The 25,706-nt window shown below is 29.0% G+C and overlaps 1 protein-coding gene across 1 annotated transcript; it reads left to right on the top strand.

The window, feature by feature from the left end:
* The first annotated feature begins 2,996 nt into the window (after nt 1–2,996).
* On the top strand, nt 2,997–24,886 carry LOC113376148 (ABC transporter G family member 23-like). The gene is made up of 6 exons (XM_026616071.1): nt 2,997–3,211; nt 18,317–18,476; nt 22,599–22,735; nt 23,855–23,980; nt 24,273–24,366; nt 24,689–24,886. The coding sequence occupies exons 1-6, from the start codon at nt 2,997–2,999 to the stop codon at nt 24,884–24,886; spliced, it is 930 nt and encodes a 309-aa protein (XP_026471856.1).
* The last annotated feature ends 820 nt before the right edge of the window (nt 24,887–25,706 follow it).

The raw sequence follows: 25,706 nt of genomic DNA, 5'->3' as shown, positions 1-25,706 counted from the left end.
AATTTTAAGAAAAACTAAACATATATTCTCAAATTTCAAGATGGAATATTTTGAGGCAATGCTGGAATAAAATACGTAGTTGTAAGTGGCATTTAACTTCAAATGTGTAAATGATTGATGTAATCAATATAAATTCAAATTCATCTAATTAAATTTTTACCAAATTTAATTTACCAAAAGCTAATCAATGCGATTTTCAATTGATATTTTTTTATATTAGGACAGTACACTAGAAAATCAAACTAATTATTTTACAATAAATAACCATATCAAACAAACAACTATCTGACTATGTTCAGTAAACCCCAGATTCTTGTAGAAATGTTTTTTTTGCTATTAGTTAGTATAGGCGGGGGACGGCCAGTGGCAAACAGGTCCAATGTCTTATTTTTTACTTGAAGGAATTTTACGAAATAATAGCTACATTGTTCAACCATGCATTTCATGGCTACATTTTTACAGAGATAACACTGAATATAACCTTGAGCTGGTATTTTGTCTGCAATCTTTATTAGGCAGAGTAGGAATAACAATAAATTTATCTCTTAAGAAATTTAGTTTTTTATTTACTAATTTTTATTGTTTTGTCGGAGTGAAAGTTCAGTTGATCCTTTTTACCCCACCCACGTGTAAGCTTTTATATAGGATAAAAAGACTGTTGAATCTAACTTAAATTTAACAACATATCTTATAAAATAATAGATATCGTATATTTAAAAATTATATTGAGGTCTCGAAATGTAAACAACAGTGCTCACAACCAAAAAAAAATAACAACGGAAGAAAATACTTTTGTTATGGATTTTCAAACATTGCTCTTTCTTTCTTGATAGTGACATCGTAAGAATCAAGGTGGTGGCTGGTTATACATCTTTTTCTCTCTACTTTCTAATATTGTTAAAAAATCTTAACTTTACTTATTTTTGAGATATCGGTGGACCTTTCTACCCGCGGACTTTTAAACCCAGCTCTTCCCTAAAAATGTATTTTTAATTTAATATAATTTATTTACCACATTTCCTACTTATTCATGTTCCAAAAATGTATTTTATTCTAGAGTGCACATCAACGGTGATCAGTAGATACACACCACATAGCGGAATATATCTATACGGTGCATGTACTAAGAGCGCGGCTTATTATTACAAAGTGTAATGAATTTTTATAAATAAATGACTGTTTTCTAGGCCTATAATATTTTAGGATTTTCGAATCACTTCACAATAAGAACTTGAATTCTTACTTTTGTATGTCTATTTTTTTTCTTCACAATATATTTACAACTATTCTACATAGACATTAAGTAAATCTTTTGGCAATTATATATAAAAAATGACATCGATATATAAATATGTCTAATATTTTATTGAATTTATTTAGTTTTTAGTTTAATGCGTATGTATTAGGTATATTATGTTACCCAAAGAAGTAAAACTTTATCTTTTTCAATCGATATCTGTAAAATGCGCACTGTAAAATGAGTTCGATACAGTTAACTGTTTAAAATGGAAATTGATATTTTTAATAGCTTTATTTAGCAATCAAAGAATTACAAGGTTTTATAAGCTAAACTGATCATCATAAATATGTTAAACTAAGATAAGATTCATGCATTTATCTTACTAATTGTTACTTAATTAACATTTTTAACGATGTTAATCACGTGTTATCTGGAGGCCATATTCTTGTTAATTGGGGTCACAGGACTTGTTTTAAAATTTTGTTTGGATATATTTCTGATTTGCTTCAATAATTTAATGACTGAACCTTATAAGTTTTTTTTAATTTTTTTATCATATTATCAAAATTGTTATAGACTGTTTTGTAACATACCACGGTGAATCAAGTATTGTTTATAAAATTCTAATAACTTAGGTGACTTAAATTGATATTGGCAAATATATCTAGCTAAAATATCGATAGTGAAAGTACTCACTATCGACATAAAAGTATCGATATTTACTCATTGCTCGATATTTAGTTCTAACACTACTTAGGTCTAGTAGTAGTTAACTGAAACTATAATAAATTATTTCTAAAATATTTTTCAAAATTTATTCATTCTTGAGTATTTTGTGTTCTGAGTACTGAAAATAATATATTTTAGCATATGTCGTTTTGCAGTTGACGGTTTCGTGACATATGCTATATCCGTTATTTTAATTGGAATTTTATTAGAAAATTATTATAATAATTGAAACTAATAATATGTTTTAGTGTATGGTATTGTCATAAGACAAATTGTCGGAACTTCCCATTTTAAAAACAATTAGTAGATAGAATCTTCTTAATAATAGTGAAACGGAGCAAACGTAATAGACTTTGTAATTTTTCAGGCTACGAAATGAAATCTTGTTGTTTTCTAATATAATTTTGTATGATTTATTATTTTTATAATTGGATTATTTTCATATTTTAATATTTAATATTAGCACAAAAAGATTGAATTTGTAATCTATTCCTATCTATTTTCTCTATTGTCTTGCTCAATTTTTTTTATTTAAAGTAGAAGTAACACTGGTAACTTATAATTAGGGGGCGTCCATTAATCATATGATCGATTTTTTAAGGATTTTTGGACCCCCTCTCCCCTTTGGTGATACGTGGTGATATTCAAAATTACTCACGCCCCCCGGCACCAAACATCACGTGTATTTTTAGTTACAAGTAAAATTTGTAAAATTTTTGATTTTTCTTGAAAATATTTAAATTTACAAAAAAATCTGGTAAATAATAAACACACATGATATTTTACTATACACCTCCTTCTTTCACGTGATATTTTGTAATTTTTTGTCAAACCTTCCCTCCTTCTAAAAATCTCACGTAATCAATGGACGCCCCCATATTGTTATATCTAATTGATTTATGCCATTTATTTATTATATTTCTTTTACCTTTTCTGAATGTCCCCCAGGGATCGTTGCAAATTATATGGTGAAATAAAAATCCTGTAGATTTATTATTAATTTCTATTTCATATTGATAGGATCATGATGGAAGCCGAATCGGAACCTCTGCCTCCTTTGCCCCAAGTAAAAGACAGCGACCTTGCCTTAAGACGAAGGCAACTAAAATCGCAACAAAGTACAGTTGCCAGTAGAAAACAACATGCAGTATGCGTGCGAGGAGCTCACAAACAATATGGATCAAGTAAAAATCCTAATATTATTTTGGATGGACTTAACATGACAGTGCCGAAAGGATCCATGTGAGTAACTTTTGAAATCTGATGGCAAATTTTTTGTATTTAATATGAATGAAATATACCAAAATTTTATTTGGTTTGTCAGATTTTTTGTATTAATGTTATGTAGGGTATAAAGTGAATTTTCTGCCTTTATTAGTCGTGCCTATAATATAGTATTTCAAAACGCATGATAATTTATATAATTTATACAATGAAGAAGAAAATTAATGTATGTAATTAATAAAGAACTCTCACGCTCTGCACGTCACTAAGCTAATATATATATATATATATATATATATATATATATTTATATATATATATATATATATATATTTATATATATATACTAGACGACCCGACAGACGTTGTCCTGTACCCACGTCTTCAATTCAAAAGTTCAAATTTTCTTTAATATCCTATCATATACTTTTTAATATTCTATTTGATGTCCTGTCTTTGTGATTCATTTATGGTCTTAGCATAAGCAGTATAAAAAATTCAGAAAAAAATAATATAGTATCTGCGGTAAAAGAACAATATCACACTTGATTTTACCACACAATATAATTGCTTCAATAATTTAGTCTATAATTTTCATAATCTCGTACGATATATTAGTTGCTTTTTGGCAATTATAATTTCTAAAGTACACTTTTGTTACTAATAATTTAATAAACATTATTGTTTTTGTTCAAATCCTAGTAGAATTAATTTGTAAAATCTAGTTCATATGAGCACTCTTCAATCTAAGATCAACTTGCTAAATATTCTATATCCAATGCCAACCAAATCAATTTTTGACACATGAATCTAAATTATTGTTAAATAATTTAGTAAAGTAAACCAAAATGCCACATGCATCTGTTTAAAAAAATAATATATATGTAATTTTGGACTTATTGCGTTATTTATTAAACTGAATTATATAATTTCATCTGCCAAACACATACTGTTGAAATATTATTCTAATTTCTGGCATATATTAGCTGCTTTTCGGCAATAATAATGTAGACATTACATTATTTAGGCTCGTAATTTCAACTAAATTCAAATTTGAAGTGAATTGACATTTCTAGCAGATGCCAGTTCAAATGTTTTCAATGTCAAACAATGATAAGTGTTTTTTTGTAATTTTTGCCATTTATTTCTACAATATTACTATAGTTTCATCGTTCATTAAAGCTTAAAAATTTCCTTTGACAAACTCTAAAAAGAATTATCAAAATCCGAATAACCGTTTAGTAGGAGAAGTATCAAATCATACACCCGTACAGAAGAAATTTATATATAAGATATATATATATATATATATATATATATATATATATATATATATATGACCATGGTTGCGTTAACAACTGTTCTATGACCTCACTCATTAGCTTTTTTACATCCAAATGATGTGTTTGCCTTCAATGGATTTTCTCTAGTTGCGGGGTCTTAAAATTTCTTGTAATGCACAGGAAGTCCAACAATGACGATTGCAAAATTTATTGGCTTTCAAATATTTGTACACAATAACATCAAATGATCTAATGGCTATGTGTACATTACAAAATAACTAATAAATTATTATTTACCAATTTTAGGAGTATTATTTATACATTGTCTCAAGGACACAATTAACTTGTGCACCGCTATTCCCAATTAATAGTATATGTTTTATTCAATGTACTTAATTTTGTACTATTCATAAGAGATGATTTGTCTTGCTTTATTTTCTATAAACATAACTAAAAGGTTTACTACTGGGTATCCTTTTAAGCATCCATTTTTACTACCAACAATCTAATTACTGAATGTTTTTTGGAGACAGCAATAATAATATTACCTAGATTTATCATTTCGTGATAAATTAGTTCATGAGTTTATTTTTAATATCAGTCATCAGCTTTTACTCATAAATATTATAAACCATATTACACTACATTTGAGCTTGTGTTATTAAAAGTTCGTACTGAAAGTGCAAGTGCATTACTTGCACTTTGAATACAATTTATTTTTTGTTGATGAACACGAATTACCTTCCATTACGATAATAAAATACAATAATACGAACAGCAAAAATAGTTCAAAATAATCTTAATTATGCACTACACGCATAAATTTAGAAAGGTCAAGGTGTTAAAATTAGTTACTAAACTTGACGACTCAGGTCAAAGGTCAAACTTTTTTGTTAAGATTGGCGTTTTCTTGCACGGTCATCACATTTTTGTTTGTCATGTCATGTCATGTCATAAAATAAATTATGTAACTTGTAATAAATAAAAATATCGAGCCTAGAACCTTGGATGTAAGACCAAAACTTCTACCGCAGAGCCTCGGGAAAGCCCCAATAAAATATTTGAATTTTCGTTTTGGTTATGAATATGTTTATTATAGAATGATATTATTGACCCTTGTTAAAATATGATTCATTTTTATAATTGATATTTGTCTGCTTGTGAAGCTTCTAATAGTTCTTTTTTGCTTATTGGATTCCGGTTTTAAAAGATCTACGCGCGGAACACTTCTTGTTTGATTTTTAGTTTAAATCCACAACAAAAATGGCAGGTAATAATTTGTTACTTAGAAACAGCATTTCTGTATTTGTAAAAGTTAATACTTATTTTTATAAATTAATAACTTTTATGATATCATTATTTGATGAATATTCAATATAACATTGTATATTTATACGTTACGTATATTAACGGAAGTAGAATTGCAATAATAATTTGCTAATTTTATTCAATTCATAAACGTTATTATCAATTTTCTTAGAACAATTTACTGAGAATTATAATTTCTTAGAACATTGTTCATACTTAGTTTCAGGCTAAATATATTTTAAAAACAATCAATTATTTATGAATCTATATTATATAGATAATCATTCAAGCTTTTTCGTGGCTTATTTATTGCAGTTATCGTTTTTGTAATATAGGTTTCAGGTTCATTACATTCTCGGACAGCCTGATGTCAAGCAGCAGTCACATCGTATTTTCACTTGGAAATATAGATAGCAATATGTTTCCAAGTGAAAATAGCCCTTTGTGTTATTGCTGCATCAATAAAAAAATATCAGTATTGTAGAAATTGTAATAATAAATTCATCACATAGAGATAGGCAACCGTTTGGGCCGGAGCGGCGGCATTCGAGTGGAAAGGGTTAAAAAGTCAGCACAGCAACTCATATGACTCGTTAAGAGTTGGTTTCTGTAAAACATATATATATATATATATTTATTATATATATATATATATATATATATATATAATATATATATATATATATTATATATTATATATATATATATATATATATATATATATATATTAGGGTGGTACTTAATATGGACATTTTCGTATCTTCTTGCTCCCAAGGGCTCAAATGGTTCCAAATTGATAACAAACAAACAACAACTCTGAAAGTTTTAGTTCTTAGTATTATCTTTTAGGTAGAGCGCAATTCTATCAATTTTGTATGGAGATAGCATGAAAAAATATTCAAAAATTTTGCAGAGCGTCGAATTTTCAATAAAAAATGACACGAATTTTCACTTTTAATTTATTTTTTTTTATTTTTAATTTTCAAAATTTTTTCCATGCTTTTTCCTTACGAAGTTTGATTGAATTGCGCACTATCTAAAAGTTAATATTAAGAGCTAAAACTTTCAGAGTATAGATTTTTATCAATTTTTAACCATTTGAGCCCTTGGAAGCAAGGAAATTTGAAAATTTTCATATTAAGGACCACCCTAATATATAAAAATATGATAATGCTTGAAGATTTCTCTAGTTTCTGTATTTTTGATCGCCTTCGACTAAGATAGCGTAACCAAACATTTATACCCTTGATGTGGACCGAATAGTTGCTAAATTTAATTTTAATTGTTTAATTTAATATTTTGTTTTATGAAATTATTTCTATTCAATTATTATGATTCCAAGAAATATTTTTATAAAAATAAATTCTAGAGATTTTGATCCGCATCTACTTTGTCCTTCCGAAGGCGGTGAGGCCGCAGTACGGAAAGTTTTATCCGTCGGGGACGACCGGTTTTTTGTTGATCACTGATTATTCGTTCGTAGTTAACTTCTTCTTTGCTGAACTAAATGAATTCGTGGATTTGACAATGAACTGGCGGTTGATAATGATAGCTATCGATATTGAGGTGCATTGTTAAATGATACAAAGGTGAATGATTTCAGCGTTTCTGAATATTGAGAAGATAAAAAAAATTAGCAGCGAATAGGACTACGAAACCCAATGGTTAACCACTCTTCTATTTCATGTTTGGACTAATATGTTAGATATATGATAGCGAATAAGTGGTGCACCAATGGCCACGAAAGGCTATTTTTGCTTGAAATTATGTTTGAGATCTATAACCTTAAGTGGAAATTTGATATCTTTTTGATATATTTTCAGTTTCTCATAAATTTAATTTTTTACGGTTTTAAAATAGTATAACTTTCAACCTGGTGCAAGAATTTTGGGCTTGACTAGTGGTTTAATAGACTTTAAAATGATGAACTTGATGATGAATATTTTAGAAGCGAAAATCGGGCAGCTACTATGAATATTATAAAATTACTTTCCTTTAAGTTTTAATTATGAATAAGCTTGACAATAACCTAAAATAATATTTATTATTATTGATTACGGCTTGCTTATGAATAAATAAATAAAGAAATATCATACTGATTGATATCGAACTGGCCGAGTTTGGGATCGAACCTGGGACTAGTTAGTGCTACCCCATGTCATCAACGAGAAGATAAACATATTAATTATTATATGATGTGCGCACTAAATATACATTACCGTTCAGGTGTAATGATAATGGAAGTTTACTTTTATTATGTTCTATAAATTTAAAAAAGCTGTTTATGAAATTAACCGTCTATAATAGAATTGGCTCTTGAGAGTTGCAAAAATATACTATTTTTTAACTTTCCGTAGGGTAGTTATAGTAATGGGCCGAAAATCGAAAATGAAAATTTTTTGCATATCTTTTCTGAACATTTTGGCATACCTCAGAAAAAATGGATGTGTGTGTGTGTGTTTGTTTTGTATGTCCGCATTTTTTTCGTCCATGTTTTCGGGCGCACGGATCAACCGATTTGAATGGTTCAAAAAACATTCGATTCCTATTGATAGGGAGATGTGCTGATTAGTTTTTGACAAAGGCAGGTCTAGCCATTACGTAGATACGGAGCAAGGAATGCGGAAAATACAAATCGAGTTTTTGAGAGAACGGAGTATCCGATTTGAATGATCTAGAAAACATTCAATTTGTAATGATTGGGAGAAAAGGTGATTAGTTTTTGGCAGGTCCAAACATTTGGAAGATACGGAGCTATTTGTACAAAATATGGCAGTTTTTGAGAGAACTAAGCGTCCGATTTGAATGATTCGAAGAACTTTCTGCTTGTTTTAACAAAATTTTTGAAAATTTTTCAAAAAAATATTTTTTTTATATCGAAAATAATTCAGATTTTAATTTGAGCCTGACTAAAGTTCTAAATCTCACTTAGTTAGTCTCATTTAGTTTATATAATTCTTATAAATATTAGACAATATTACAGTATTTATAATAATCTATTTGAAAACATTTAATATTTCTCGAACATTTCGTTACGGTACGGGAAGTTCTAGCAATTTGTCTTAAAGCACGATGACATACACCACTAGTTGAAAATATTTTTTTTTTTAAAAAAGAGTTAAAAGTAACATAATGTTCGATGGCCAAAATATATAAATGGGTTTACGATATGATACCAATTATTTAAAATCTAACACTCAGTCTAACACAGTATCCTTGAAATAGGTGTCTCTTCACAACTTGAATGTTCAACAATTATGCTAAACAAGTATTTCTGCACTTCAACTATATGTCTGCAGCTCATTACAATATAGTGTCTTTATGAAGTTGTAGTAATAGTAAAACTTGAACAATTTTATTATCATTTTGCGACCAAAAACTATTGTATATGATAGTGGAAAATTAGATATATATTAAGAAGTTATTAGGAAAATTGTTATTTTGTTACATCTTATTATCATTTAGAAGACATTATTTTTTTCTACCATTTTTATATTATTAACAGCAATCAGAACTTAGTGGACTTATAAGCTAAGTCTTCATGTAGTAATAGTTGAACTTATTTTATGAAGGCTTTTACACAAATGTTAATTTCTTATACCTTATTGTAATTTAGAAGTAATTATTGGTTTCAACTATTATATTTTTTATAGTATCAACAACAATCAGAACTATAAACTTGTTGTGATGACTTCCTAATAATGTGGCTTTAGAAGTCAACCCAACGGTTGGACTATCTCTTTGTGATAAATTTATTACTAGATCATCTCTAATACCGAGGAATTTTTATTAGATGCATCAATGCTATGAAAAGCTATTTTATTCGACTATGAACAACATTTGTATTAAAACCGCAAACAACAAACTATTATTATAAACTTTTATTAATGAATTAAATGTGATTGTAAATATTTGTAATAGTAGATCTCCAATAGTATATGCACCAACAGTGTGTGTATTTATAGAGCCAGATATTAAATATGTGTTTATTGATGCGTATAGTGTAACTTCCATACATATCAGATTTTTGCCAAGGTTCCGCAATGATGCATAGTACTGAAACCATGATTGTAGATCCAATATACGTCAGAAGTTTCTCAAGGTGCTTATATGTTGTTATTTTACAAAATTAAAATTCCCTACATCACTCAATTTATTATTTATGAGTTGCTACTTTTTATTAATGCGATCACTTGCCGACACAATTTTCAATGTCGCCTTGTCATTAATTTGTTGAGCGTCGATGGATCGGCCATCTAATGGATAAACCATTATTTAATATATATATATATATATATATATATTTATATATAATATAATATAATAGAATAGAGGGTTGGGCGGGGCACAAAGCTCCAATTTCACTTCGATCTATTAAATGCTTAACCAAACTATTGGACTATGTCCAGTAAGACTCCCAGCTAATTTATTATTGTAGAAGTGTGTTTTTTTGTTATTTTCCAAAAATTTGGTCTTCATCTGGTCTTTTTTACCCCATAGACGAGGTAAAATACCAGACCAGAGGGCAACAGGCCTGTTTGAACCGTTTCAATGCTTTTTTTAATTTTAAAGAGATTTTACGCAATAATAGCTATATTATTGAACTAATGCAAAATATAAATTTTATGGGTACATTTTTACAGTGATAACACTGTATATAACCTTGATCTCGTATTTTGTCATATATATTTATCGGTAGAGTTAGATTTTATTAACATCCCGTAGGATAAGCTATAGTAATGGGCCGAAAATAAAAAAATGAAATTTTTTGCATATCTTCACGTTTCAGTCGTTTCTGAACATTTTGACCTACCTCAGAAAAAATGGATGGGGATGTGTGTGTGTTTTGTATGTTCGAATTTTTTCGATACGTTTTCTGGCGCACGGATCAACCGATTTGAATGGTTCGATTCCTATTGATAGGGAGATGTGCTGATTAGTTTTTGGCAAAGGCTGGTTTAGCCGTTTTGGAGATACGGAGCAATACAGATACGGTGCGTTCGTTTTACCCTACCCCCGTGTAAGCTTTTATAAAGGTTATATACAAACATCTATTGAATCTAACTTAAAAATAATAATACATCTTATAAAACAAATATGTAACGTATTCTTAAAAATTATAACTTTCAAACTACCCCACAGTAAAAAAAAAATTTAAAAATCCAAAAACAATTGTTTTGACAACACAAGCTGAATGTTTTTTGGATATTCAAATCGGGTACTTCTCTCAAAAACTCGGTTTCTATATTCTGCACTCTTTGCTCCGTATCTCCGTAACGGCCGGATCTGCCTTGCCAAAAACTAATCAGCACATCTCCCTATCAATTGGAATCGATTGCTTTTTGAATTTTTCAAATCGGTTCATCCATACGCCCGAAATCGTCGACGAAAAATTGTCTCCACACATACACACGCATCAATTTTTCCTGAGGTGTGCCAAAATGTTCAGAAACCTCTGAAACGTAAAGATATGCAAAATTTTTCATTTTCGATTTTTGGCTCATTAAAACAACTAGTAAGGTAACTACGGAAAGTTAATAATGAATTAGGTGAATATTCGATTAGTTTGACCAGAACTGCTTTATATGTACAAGTTTGAATATATATTAAACAAGATGACTATTCATTTATTATGGAATATTCTTGCATCCAGAGTTTGATTATGCGTCTAGGTTATTTAATTTTCTTTATGAATGTATAATAGATTATAATCTATTTATAAATATTTTAATATGATTCTAAAGTAATGGATTAAATTCTCGACACGAAAAGATTTATAAACTGCTAAGTTGTATCTATTCGCAACCTTATAATGCAACTAGTGGGGTGTATGGCATCGTGCCTTAAGGCAAATTGCTGGAACTTCCCGTACCGTAACAATATGTTCGAGGAATATTGAATGTTTTCAGATAGATTATTATAAATATTGTAATATTGTCTAATATTTATAAGAATTATATAAACTGCATTTCAAAGTTAAAATTATTTATTTAAAGTATATAAGTAAGCTTTAGAGCTTTAGCCAGAATTAAAATTAAAATCTTTAGTTCAGAAACCTTCAAAACGTCGAGAAATGGAAAAATTTCAATTTCGATTTTTGGACGATTACAATAACTTACCCTACGGGAAGTTAAATAAGGAAAAATCGAACGATATAATTTATTATTCGCAGATTCTCACTAATTCAGTTAATTCAGCGGTGTATAATATATGTAGCTGTATGTATGCAATATGCAATTATATAGTATTCATATTATACAAGTTTATAAAATTATTATTATTAATAGTAATAAAAGTAATATTGTTAATTAAATATTTACTAATCAGTGGTTGAGATCCATAAGTTGTCTTATAAAGTTTGACTATTATACCAGAGTAAAACAGGTTTGATTCAGATGAGGCTGTGATATTGACATTTAAGTACCGCTCGTTTTTAAAAATTTAGCAAGACTTAAATTCCTCATTTCTTATCATGTAACTTTGATATACATACATACATACATACACACACATATATACATATATATATATATATATATATATATATATATAATATATATATATATATATATATATATATATATATATTGCGTGTTTGTGTATATTTGCATATATGTATATTCGTATCAGTTCTATAGTAACTCTATTTGAATTTATTAATAAAGGTTTCACCTTCTGATTCATGTTTCTTCTACCGAACCGAACTATGTAACTCATTTAAATAAATTATAGTTCCCATTTTGATATTTTTTCGGCCGTTTTATTGATTCATCTTTTGTTTCCAAAATTTCAGTATTTAGTTTTATTTTATGTAATAATGAGTTTCTGTGTTTTGTAACTATTACAATCACCTTCAACATCAAACTATTTGTTTTATTCATACTCCTACGCGTATGTGCGAAAATGATCAATGCCATTTGTTCGACTGGGAATGTCCCAAAGAATGTGAGCAAGCAAAATTATGGCGAATTGAGGAAAAATACAATATCTTGATGAAATATATTTCACATAACCTTTCTACGTTTATTAATCTGTGGTTTTTCGAGGAAGTATTATTGAATTAAAGTCCATTTTCTATTAAAAAATATGTGTTGTGCGTAAGGTCATAGGAAATACTTCTATTTCCATATAATTACAATTGGTAAAGCATTTATTTTGATGACAAATGTATAGATGAAAAATTTTAAAATGCTACCCAGTGGTAGTCATTTTAGGTTTGAAAAATGATGAAATGCAGACGAGTAAGAATAACTCTACTTTATTTGTTAAATTGCTAAATCTAAAAGTCTTCTATCTTTTGAGTCTTTTGGGTATATTTGATGAAAGCAAGTCTTTGGTAAATTAGTTCGGATGATATTCGAGTCTAAGTCTTTGTACTTACAATTAGATGCATGTCTTCTGATTTATTCTGATACCGTGAACTTCTGCCTGTCTGAGATGTGTAAAATTTATATTAAAATTCAAAATAGAAGTCCTGGCAGATCAACCAATTTGGGACATACTTGATAGGAGATAGTAATGTAATATTCTATTAATCCTTTTTTTATTAATTTTAAAATTGCATATTAATCCGCAAAATTATGGCGAATCTAATCTAATAACGAGATAAGATGCCACATTACTTCTATAAAAATGATTCAAATCTTCACACTTTTTTCGTTAAAGTACAAATTAATTACAGTGCACGTCCAATTAAAAAATATGTTTTGTGAGTTATGGGAGATGCTGATGTAATATATTATATTGCACTTATTTTATTAATTTTAAAGTTGCATATAATGGTCCAAAATGATGCCATATTGAGAAAAGTCCTGTATTGAGATTCTGATCTCGTTATTTGATTAAGATACCACATAACTTTTATGCGAATATTGATCATCATTAAAATTACATTTAAATTATCCGAATCTTTACATGTTTTTCATTGAAGTACAAATAAATTACAGTGCACTTTCAATCAAAAATATGTTTTGTGCGTAATTTTATAGGGTATGCTGATGTAATATAGTGAACCTCTCTTTTCTAAATTATTTCTTATTTTCTTTTATTTTTCTTTTTTATTTTATTTTTTATTAGTTGTATATTATCAATTTTATTTTAAGAGTTTTAATACGTCAGAATTATTTTAAATCATTTATTATTATTGGCATGTATGACATGTATTCAATCTATGTTACTTTTTTACTTCTACTATTTCACAAATCAAACTGAATATTAAAACTATGGGAGCATATGGTTTTTTTATTCTTGATCCATTTTTTAAGTATACTTAAATTACTTATTTCATCAAAAAATGCTTCTCTGCGTTTTGGGCGTAATTTTATAGGGAATGCCAATGTAATATAGTAAACCGTTTATTTTAATTTGTTTCTTATATTCTTTTATTTTTATTTCTTAATTTTATTTTTTATTAGTTGTATATTATCAACTTTTATATTAAAACAAGCGTTTTAATACGTTAAAATTATTTTAAATCATTTATTGGCATGTATGACATGTATTCAATCTCTGTTACTTTTTTACTTTTACTATTTCACAAATTAAACTGAATATTTAAACTATAGACTATATGGATTTTTTTAAGCTTTATCCATTTTTTTAAATTTTTATACATAAAAAAATGCTTCTTCGTGGTTTGTTGTCAGTGCTATGGGCTTGCAATTAGAAGTTCCAGATGGATATTACTGCACCCAATAAAAAGCCGTCAGTATTAGAGTTATTTCAATAATAAATTCATAATAAAGTGATAAAGCCAATCGTTGAGTTGCTTTCTAAAGCCAAGTTGTTTAGAAGTCATCACACAACCTTGTAGGAATATTAAGTTATATACTTGCTGTTAGTAATATATAAAAATTACAGCAAAAAGTAGTGTATTTTGTAGTAAACACATTTGAGCTTATATAACTATTATTATCTCTAGATGTTTTTTGTCACTAAATTTATCATTCCATAAAGAGTATCCTTTCATACGAGAAATATGCATGAATTTTTTGGAATCAAATGAAATGCCACCTTGTTTATTTTAATACCACCTTGATGGAATCACAAAAACTTTCCTTGGTTAAAAAACCCAAGATTACAAAATTATGTAACGTAATTATTTGTTGAAATTTTTATTCAAAAAACAAATCATGCTATTTGAACCTAAGAAGAGAATTGTAGACAATAACAAAAGCAAAAAAGTTGATTTTTTAATTGTTTTGCGTTTATGTGAATGGAAAAAATAATGCGGGATCAAGGCAGCTCACCATGTCATAAGTATGTAAGTTCGGAATTTGATTCCGCTGACGTCAACTGACGTTGATTTAGCTTTTATTTGAATTTTTTTTCGTCTTAAGCATGATAAATCATATTGGTTTTTTTTCGTTATTTTCATCATGGAATTATGGATAAATACAACTTAGCATTTTACCAATATTTTGTGTCAATTTGCGAGAATTAAATATAATTTTGCATTTTATAATTATATACAAATCAAATTCTGAATTAATTTGGAAATTTTAGTATATTTATGGTATCATGTTTTGTTAATAAGTCAATGAAACTATAATGCCTAATGCATAATTTTACTCCGGTTGTAAGAATGTTGAATACTCAGCAATTGAAACTATCCTTGCCAAGAAATATATGTTTATTTTGTAACGTATAATTCAAATTTATTTTGTAATTAAACAAAATTAATACAAATAAAGGCTCCCACGTGGCCTCGAGCTATGTATTTGGAATCAGATTTGATACTCCTCTCGTGGATAGTCTGATGTCAATCAGCAGTGATATTGATTTTCACTTGGAAATATAGATAGAAATATGTTTCTAAGTGAAAATAGATACTACCTGACATTGCTGCATCAATAAAAAAATCTGTATTACAGAAATAATAATAATAAATAGTAATGTAAATGCAAATAATGGATTAATAACATAGAATTAGGGCAATTATATTAGTTGCCATCCATAAAAGCCTATGTCGTAGGATTTGATATATTCTGATTGATGTTAAAAAATATACAAAAAATATATATTTATAAAATTACTGAAATAAAAAAAAATAACCCCATAGGGCTTCAAAAAAGAACGTCCATATCACTTGTCTCGGATTAACTTCCCGAGTTATAGTTATAGTAATAGCAAAAAAATCGAAAATGAAAATTTGTATATATTTTTACGTTGCAAAGGTTTCTGAACATTTTGGCATACCTTAGAAAAAAATTATGTATGTATGTGTGTGTTTTTTTATATAGCGAAGGAAATACATTTATGTGTGTGTGCGGATACAAATTTTTGTCGACGATTTCGGGAACACAGATCAACCGATTTGAATAATTCAAAAAATATTCGATCCGCATTGATAAGGAGACGTGCTGATTAGTTTTTAATTAAGCCAAGTCTAGCCGTTTCCAAGATACGGTGAAAAAGAGCCAGAAATGGTAATTCAGTTTTTGAGTGAACCGAGCGTCCGATTTGAAAAAATATTTGTAAAGGCAGTCCAGCGTCTTCGGAGATCCAATAAAAAAAAGTAAAAAATAATGCCATTTTTGGCGGTCAAAAATGAACATTAGACACATGTACATCGTATTATCAATATTCACACGTTAGCCGACTACGCGGCGCTTACGCGCTTTGATATTTCGATACCAAATCAGCTATGCAGCGCGATTGCTTAAAAAAATGTTCAAGAATTCCAAAAAAGAGCAATATATAAAAAATCAAATTTTTAAAAAAAGTGTACAAAAAATTTCTCAAAAATTTGATATCTTCAAAGTTTTGCAAAGTTTTTTTTTTAATAATTTAGTTTTCGGTACAGGAATTACCAGCAATTTGCCTTAAGGCACGATGCCATGTTCCGTTTGTTTAGTTTGAGTTAGATATCACATTCGTTATACAACATTATGACAACCCGATTCACATGAATTGTATTTTACGTCATTGTCTTTGTTGTCACTTGTTGAATTATGATGTATATGTTACACCTTTGAACAATTTTGTTTTTTCATTACTTTATTTTTATAATCAGATAAATCTTGCTAATTTACAATTATAAACATTTTTAAACAAAATCAACTTTAAAATATATAAATAATTTATAATAAATACAAAATAATATATATGAATAAACTAGAAAAAAATAATTTAGAGAAAAATATATAAATTGATATAAATAATCTTTTATCATTACATTTATCAATTTATATCGGAAACTAATTATTAGTAATCAATAACACATTTTTTTACGCTTATATCTATTAATATAGAACATTTCTAAAATTATAAGTTCTATTTTATGTTATTTATATCATCATCAGACTTAAGTATTAAATTTCACTTTTTACTATAGTTGCTATAACGAGTATAGTTATTTCAATTAGCATAAAAAAACAGTATATAAAAGTAGGCATTATTCAATGTAAACTTGTTTTTATCTTATAGTTAGTTTGAAATAAATAAGACAAGCTTATGAGTTCTTCTACACATTCTTGTGTATTTTAGTTTAAATATTGATGTAACATATTTATTATTATTAATATCGTCATATTGCAGAATTTTCTTAGAATGGACGCATATGATAAATATTATATATATATATATATATATATATATATATCTCAATATATATACATATATATATATATATATATATATATATATATATTATTGGAAATATTAGAATTTTGAGTTAATAATGAATATGTTTCCCAGATTAGTGGTTAGAGCTATGGGCTTACGCTCAGAATTTTTAGGTTCGATACATGCCTCGGACATCCTGATATAAAGCAGTGTTTACATCGATTTTTACTTAAAAATAAAGATACAGTAATGCGCAGCTTAACGTGGTGAAACATTGGGGTCGAAAAATAGATGGGTAGGAAATTGGTTAGATATTAAATGTAGAAAGTATGTTTTTTTAATCAAAATAAAATCTAACACTTATTTCTTAAAGCCGAAATTAATACCACATTGTTATTTCTTACAAAAATAAAAACAAAATATAAATAACAAAACGAATATTCTTGTATAAACAAATAAAATACTAAGTCAGTCATAATTAGTTAGCCTTACGCGTTTTCAGTGTTCTCCCTTTTTGTGACAAAAGCATCTAATGTTGTTTGCCTTGTTCTCTTAAAAGTTCTTCATAAACGGAAAGAGCATCTCTAACACCACGCCTTGAGCTCCTGCCAAAATTCGGATCATTTTCAATAAAATGTCCATTATTACAGTTATGGTATACAAACTCTTTTTACAAACGCCACCTAAAGTTCTTTTTTCTCTTCTTCAGTAATTCAGACACTGGTGTCAACATTTTTATTTTCTTCTTGTTCAGTTAATTCAGAGTTCTTCATCATTAGAAACATCATTCAAGACTGCTTCTTGAATTATATCTTTGACATCTTCCACCTGGGTTAAAATAAACGAGCGCTAAACAGCGTTAAGCGGGGTACTACTGTAGCTTGATATTCAAAAAAATAAAATCAAAACTGCATTTGTTCAATTACCTTTTTTGTCAAAATATTCAATTCATTATTTATTTTTTCAGTTATGGTTTACTGGGTGCATCAGGCTGTGGAAAGACTACCTTGCTCTCTTGTATTGTAGGACGTCGACGACTTAATCAGGGTGAGATATGGGTGTTGGGCGGAACGCCCGGATCACGAGGCAGCGGTGTACCTGGTCCACGAATTGGTTACATGCCACAGGTAATATTGATATTCAAGCAACATAAAGTACATGCATATACAATATATTATATAATTTATATATTTATATACATATATAGAAACTCTAAGCTCTAAACGGAGCAATAATCGATGTGGTTTTATTCCATTTTATTTTTAATTATTATTTTTGAAGAATATTTTTACTTGTTTAGACTAGTTACTATTTTATTCATTATTTATTTCATCGGAATTATATATTTTATAATATGTAAAGGCCTGTCACACGACGCTTGTTTCGTTGCTTTTTTGGTCGGCTGGCTGGTATGCTGGTTATCAAGTAGGCAAAATTACGTCGTATCGATCTCCATTTTTTTTTAGCAAGCGAGATTTTGATATTAAAACATGCGTTGTTTTTGTGGATGGATCATAAACCTATAAATGAAGCCCGAACATAGACCTTATATTACATGGACTGCTAGTGAAGCGCAAAAAAGTGCTCGTTATATATCTAAGCGATGATTACACGACATTTGTTTTCTGGGCTGGCTACATGGCATTCTTGATTTTTAAGTGTGATTTGTTTTAGCTTGCTTAATTTCCAAGTGTGATTTGTTTTGGCTTGCTAGATTTTTGAGTGAGGTTTGTTTTAGCTTACTAGATGATAATCTTGATTTTCGAGTGTGATTTGTTTTGGCTTGCTAGATTTTTGAGTGAGATTTGTTTTAGCTTGCTAGATGATAATCTTGATTTTCGAGTGTGATTTGTTTTGGCTTGCTAGATTTTTGAGTGAAATTTGTTTTAGTTTGCTGATTTTCGAGTGTGATTTGTTTTGGCTTGCTAGATTTTTGAGTGAGATTTGTTTTAGCTTGCTAGATGATAACTTTGATTTTCGAGTGTGATTTGTTTTGGCTTGCTAGATTTTTGAGTGAAATTTGTTTTAGCTTGCTAGATGATAATTTTGATTTTCGACTGTGATTTGTTTTAGCTTGCTAGATTTTTGAGTGAGATTTGTTTTAGCTTGCTAGATGATAATCTTGATTTTCGAGTGTGATTTGTTTTGGCTTACTAGATTTTTGAGTAAAATTTGTTTTAGTTTGCTGATTTTCGAGTGTGATTTGTTTTGGCTTGCTAGTTTTTTGAGTGAGATTTGTTTTGGCTTGCCGGATGATGACCTTGATTTTTGAGTGTGATTTGTTTTGGCTTGCTAGATTTTTGAGTGAGATTTGTTTTAGCTTGCTAGATAATAATTTTGATTTTCGAGCGTGATTTGTTTCAGCTTGCTAGATTTTTGAGTGAGATTTGTTTTAGCTTGCTAGATGATAACTTTGATTTTCGAGTGTGATTTGTTTTAGCTTGCTAGATGATTTTAGTATATGTTCTGCCGAAGCTAGAACAGCTTGCGAGATGATAATCTTGATTTTCGAGTGTGATTTGTTTTGGCTTGCTAGATTTTTGAGTGAGATTTGTTTTAGCTTGCTAGATGATAATCTTGATTTTTGAGTGTGATTTGTTTTAGCTTGCTAGATTTTTAAATGCTAGATTTTTGAGTGAGATTTGTTTTAGCTTGCTAGATGATAATCTTGATTTTCGAGTGTGATTTGTCTTAGCTTGCTAGATTTTTAAATGCTAGATTTTTGAGTGAGATTTGTTTTAGCTTGCTAGATGATAATCTTGATTTTCGAGTGTGATTTGTTTTGGCTTGCTAGATTTTTGAGTGAGGTTTGTTTTAGCTTACTAGATGATAATCTTGATTTTCGAGTGTGATTTGTTTTGGCTTGCTAGATTTTTGAGTGAGATTTGTTTTAGCTTGCTAGATGATAATCTTGATTTTCGAGTGTGATTTGTTTTGGCTTGCTAGATTTTTGAGTGAAATTTGTTTTAGTTTGCTGATTTTCGAGTGTGATTTGTTTTGGCTTGCTAGATTTTTGAGTGAGATTTGTTTTAGCTTGCTAGATGATAACTTTGATTTTCGAGTGTGATTTGTTTTGGCTTGCTAGATTTTTGAGTGAAATTTGTTTTAGCTTGCTAGATGATAATTTTGATTTTCGACTGTGATTTGTTTTAGCTTGCTAGATTTTTGAGTGAGATTTGTTTTAGCTTGCTAGATGATAATCTTAATTTTCGAGTGTGATTTGTTTTGGCTTACTAGATTTTTGAGTAAAATTTGTTTTAGTTTGCTGATTTTCGAGTGTGATTTGTTTTGGCTTGCTAGTTTTTTGAGTGAGATTTGTTTTGGCTTGCCGGATGATGACCTTGATTTTCGAGTGTGATTTGTTTTGGCTTGCTAGATTTTTGAGTGAGATTTGTTTTAGCTTGCTAGATAATAATTTTGATTTTCGAGCGTGATTTGTTTCAGCTTGCTAGATTTTTGAGTGAGATTTGTTTTAGCTTACTAGATGATAACTTTGATTTTTGAGTGTGATTTGTTTTGGCTTGCTAGTTTTTTGAGTGAGATTTGTTTTGGCTTGCCAGATGATAATCTTGATTTTCGAGTGTGATTTGTTTTGGCTTGCTAGATTTTTGAGTGTGATTTGTTTTAGCTTGCTAGATAATAATTTTGATTTTCGAGCGTGATTTGTTTTAGCTTGCTAGATTTTGAATGAGATTTGTTTTAGCTTACTAGATGATAATCTTGATTTTCGAGTGTGATTTGTTTTGGCTTGCTAGATTTTTGAGTGAGATTTGTTCTCGCTTGCTAGATGATAACCTTTATTTTCGAGTGTGACTTGTTTTGGCTAGCTAGATTTTTGAGTGAGATTTGTTTTAGCTTGCTAGAAAATAACCTTGATTTTCGAGTGTGATTTGTTTTGGCTTGCTAGATTTTTGAGTGAGATTTGTTTCAGCTTACTAGATGATAATCTTGATTTTCGTGTGTGATTTGTTTTGGCTTGCTAGATTTTTGAGTGAGATTTGTTTTAGCTTGCTAGATGATAACTTTGATTTTCGAGTGTGATTTGTTTTAGCTTGCTAGATGATTTTAGTATATGTTCTGCCGAAGCTAGAACAGCTTGCGAGATGATAATCTTGATTTTCGAGTGTGATTTGTTTTGGCTTGCTAGATTTTTGAGTGAGATTTGTTTTAGCTTGCTAGATGATAATCTTGATTTTCGAGTGTGATTTGTTTTAGCTTGCTAGATTTTTAAATGCTAGATTTTTGAGTGAGATTTGTTTTAGCTTGCTAGATGATAATCTTGATTTTCGAGTGTGATTTGTCTTAGCTTGCTAGATTTTTAAATGCTAGATTTTTGAGTGAGATTTGTTTTAGCTTGCTAGATGATAATCTTGATTTTCGAGTGTGATTTGTTTTGGCTTGCTAGATTTTTGAGTGAGATTTGTTTTAGCTTGCTAGATAATAATTTTGATTTTCGAGCGTGATTTGTTTTAGCTTGCTAGATTTTGAATGAGATTTGTTTTAGCTTACTAGATGATAATCTTGATTTTCGAGTGTGATTTGTTTTGGCTTGCTAGATTTTTGAGTGAGATTTGTTTTCGCTTGCTAGATGATAACCTATATTTTCGAGTGTGACTTGTTTTGGCTAGCTAGATTTTTGAGTGAGATTTGTTTTAGCTTGCTAGAAAATAACCTTGATTTTCGAGTGTGATTTGTTTTGGCTTGCTAGATTTTTGAGTGAGGTTTGTTTTAGCTTGCTAGATGATAATCTTGATTTTCGAGTGTGATTTGTCTTAGCTTGCTAGATTTTTAAATGCTAAAACAAATCTCACTCAAAAATCTAGCAAGCCAAAACAAATCACACTCGAAAATCAAGTAAGCTAAAACAAATCACACCTAACCATGCTATGGAGCCATCCCAGAAAACAAATGCCGTGTGATTCGGGTTTTTTTCATATCCCTGATATGATCCATCCACAAAAATAGCGCACGTTTTAATATCAAAATCTCGCTTGCTGGAAACAAATGGAGATCGATACGACGCAATTTTGCCTTCTTGAAAATTAGCATACCAGCCAGCCGACCAAAAATGAAACGAAACAAGCGTCGTGTGAACAGGCCTTAATATTGTATATACTTGCTCTGCTTTATTATCATAATCGAAAGTAACATTTGTTCACGATCATAACCTTTACTAAATTAATTAGAGAATACTCATATAAGAAAATTATTTTCTATAATTAGTGAATATTACGATAAATTTTTTTCAGGAAATTGCTCTCTACGGTGAGTTTTCGATTAGAGAGACAATGATATATTTCGGGTGGATATCTGGTATGTCTACAAGTGAAGTGGATGCTAGAATAGATTTTCTATTAGATCTTCTACAGTTACCTGCCGGAGGAAGGTAAAACTTATTTTTTATTTTTAAATTTTATGCTATCAAAATATAGTATTTCTATTATCTTGATTTATAAGCAAAATACTAAATGTATTGATGATTGCCCTTGAACATTTCTTTTTTTTAAAATTATGTACATAATTTTATTTTGTATAACACTTATCTTTACATGTTATTATTATCATTTACATTTCAATTCTTACATTATCTTCATTCAAATAATTTATGTGCATTATGTTGAACTGCTCGAATTTTACAAAAGTAGGCTTTTTATAGAAGCTCTAGATCGCGACTACAAACTTTATCCACAAAAATGCTTCCACTTGTTTATTTAAAAGATACATTGGTCAATAGTTTTAGAATAGTATAATAATGTGGATATATTCTTAAGATTTTATACGATATCCTAAAACGATTTCTGGTGTATTACGTTTGTGGAAAGGCTTACAACACTTTATCGTATTAAGCATAAAACGAAAAGCTTCCGGAAAAAAGTCAAGATTAAACAACTTGTTTACAAACAACAAATAATTCATTGTTACACTTGAAGAATTATCAGAGATTTAAATAAATTTACCGATAATTGAGTCCGCTAATAAAATGTTATCTTTTGATCTTTTTTTCTCTTAATATAAATTATTCATATTTCAAGCAAATAAAAAGCGATTGTAAATATATCTATTTAATGGATTTATATAGAATAATATTGCTATTAAACCATGATAGAATGATTTTGTAATTCGTAAAACAAATGCTCTACATTACTGCCGCAACCTGTGAATTTATTGGAGTGCGTCGTTTTCTGTTTCGACATTTTTTGCTTTGCAACATTACAATGCGACGTGGTTTATAATGAGAGTTTAACACATTTCAAGAATCATTTCCCAAATATTTATAGGAAATTTTATGTAGTTATCATTTTAATAGAGCTTTTGAAACCACGACTCACACATAGAAAATTCACCTAATATTATCATTTTAAACAATGGTGTAAAATGCTCAAAAATATAGTTTTTATAGAGTTTTTTCGGTTGTTAATTAATATAATAATTATCTCTTACATCTATATCTGTAAGTCTTACATTATCATAAGTTAGATTTTAATACTAATACTTGTCCTTATAGAATGGTTAAAAGTTTGAGCGGTGGGCAACAACGACGTGTATCATTGGCAGCAGCTTTGTTGCACCAGCCTGAGCTGCTCATCCTGGACGAACCAACTGTTGGAGTCGACCCGGTCTTGAGACAAAGGTTAATGCAAATATATTAATACTAAATTATTTACATAAATAAATAAGTATAGTATCGTATATGATAAAACTGCGCGATTAGAAAAAACGTTTAGTTTTTGAATTTTTGGATTTAAATCACATGGTAATCTTGCAATTGTACTAATAATACAATTGCTGGGAAAAATACATTGCCTAGTTCATCTGGCATTCTTTACATAATTTAATCATAATGATTAAAGTAAATATCTTATAGCGATTAAAAAATTAGATGTATTCTCGTACAAACTATAAAAAATATGTTTTATTTATAGTATATGGGACCACATGGTTGACATAACACAAGGAGGAAAAACCACTGTTATCATAACAACACATTACATTGAAGAAACGCGGCAAGCTCATATGGTGAGTTTTTTTCTGTTATATAATTAATCTGCAAAATCAGGAAAAACAACATCAAAGTTCAATAACAATTTTTAAATTGGAATGCGATATGAATAATTATCTCATAGTAAATACTTCAATAATGTTAATTACTTGTTTTTGCGATACGGAAGTGTTTTCCAAAACTAATAAAAATAACTTTGTTTTGTTTCTAATATAAGAGCAAGATAAGAGCAGAGTTTAATAAGAATCCTTGCTTTATTTAAATAAAAAATGAATATTTATATTTCAATGTTATCAGTCTTATGCAATCTATCTATATATTTTGTCTCTTATCCAACAGATCGGTTTGATGCGAGGTGGTAAATTTTTAGCAGAAGAATCACCTGCTCATCTGATGCAACAATATCGTACTGATACCTTAGAAGCAGTATTTTTGAAATTATCCGTCTTGCAGAACATGGGAAAACGTAGGCGTTCTAGCATTCTGCAACAAGTAACCGAACGCATTGAAATACCTCACGCTGCCACGGTAAATTAATTTTGAAGATATTATTACCTTTAACAAATCAAAATTTGTTAAAATTTTATTTGTAACAAAATAGTAGACCACAAGTTATATCTAGTTTCAAATTTTGGGAGCTTTGGGATTTCAATTAGTGATTCCAGGTCCAGCACCCTAGAGTGTTTCAATTAGTGTTTCTCAGGCAGCCTAGAATTAAGCAGTAGTGACATCGGTTTTCAATAGAAAATATAGATAGCAATATGTTTCCAAGTAAAATAGCCCTCATCCGGCGTTGCTGCATCAATAAAAAGTTCATCACTATTACAGAAATTGTAATAACAAAAATTCATTACATAGAGATAGAACAATTGCTTGGGTTGCCATCTATAAAACCGACGGAGTTGGTTTAATCAAATCATCACGGCAGGACTCGTAGGACCTTTAAGTTCTAAATCACTGTTCAAATAATTGGAACTAGTGGTGTATGGCATCGTGCCTTGTGGCAAATTGATTTTTTGGGAAAAAACGTGCAAAAAATGTTTTTTTTTAGTTTGAAATATTTTGGAAATTTTGAACTTTTTTCAAAGCTATGACACTGCTTTAGCTGCATGGAGACAAAATATCGAAGCGCGTAAGCGCCGCGTCGCCTTTTAACGGAATAACGACGTTACGGAACCCATATAAATCTAAAAAAAAATGATACATATTATTAAAATCTCCATAAAATATCGATAATTTGATGTGTATATGTCTAATGATAATTTTTGACCGCCAAAAGGCTTTTTTTTTTACTTTTTTGATTTGACTCCCAAACCGCAGTTGTCATCTTGTCAATTCAGGCAAGTAAAATGTTTTT

Source organism: Ctenocephalides felis, unplaced genomic scaffold (assembly GCF_003426905.1).
Source record: "Ctenocephalides felis isolate EL2017-DRISC unplaced genomic scaffold, ASM342690v1 CF-g0.4_SCAFFOLD_01886, whole genome shotgun sequence".
In the NCBI taxonomy this organism is placed as follows: domain Eukaryota; kingdom Metazoa; phylum Arthropoda; class Insecta; order Siphonaptera; family Pulicidae; genus Ctenocephalides; species Ctenocephalides felis.
Note: the sequence above shows the minus strand (reverse complement) of the source record. Positions and strands in the feature narration are given on the sequence as shown.

Coding starts and splice junctions, on each gene's coding strand:
- LOC113376148 (XM_026616071.1), top strand. CDS start 2,997: ATGGAAGCCGAATCGGAACCTCTGCCTCCTTTGCCCCAAGTAAAAGAC. Junction 22,736..23,854: donor CAGTTACCTGCCGGAGGAAG/GTAAAACTTATT, acceptor TTGTCCTTATAG/AATGGTTAAAAGTTTGAGCG. Junction 23,981..24,272: donor GACCCGGTCTTGAGACAAAG/GTTAATGCAAAT, acceptor TTTTATTTATAG/TATATGGGACCACATGGTTG.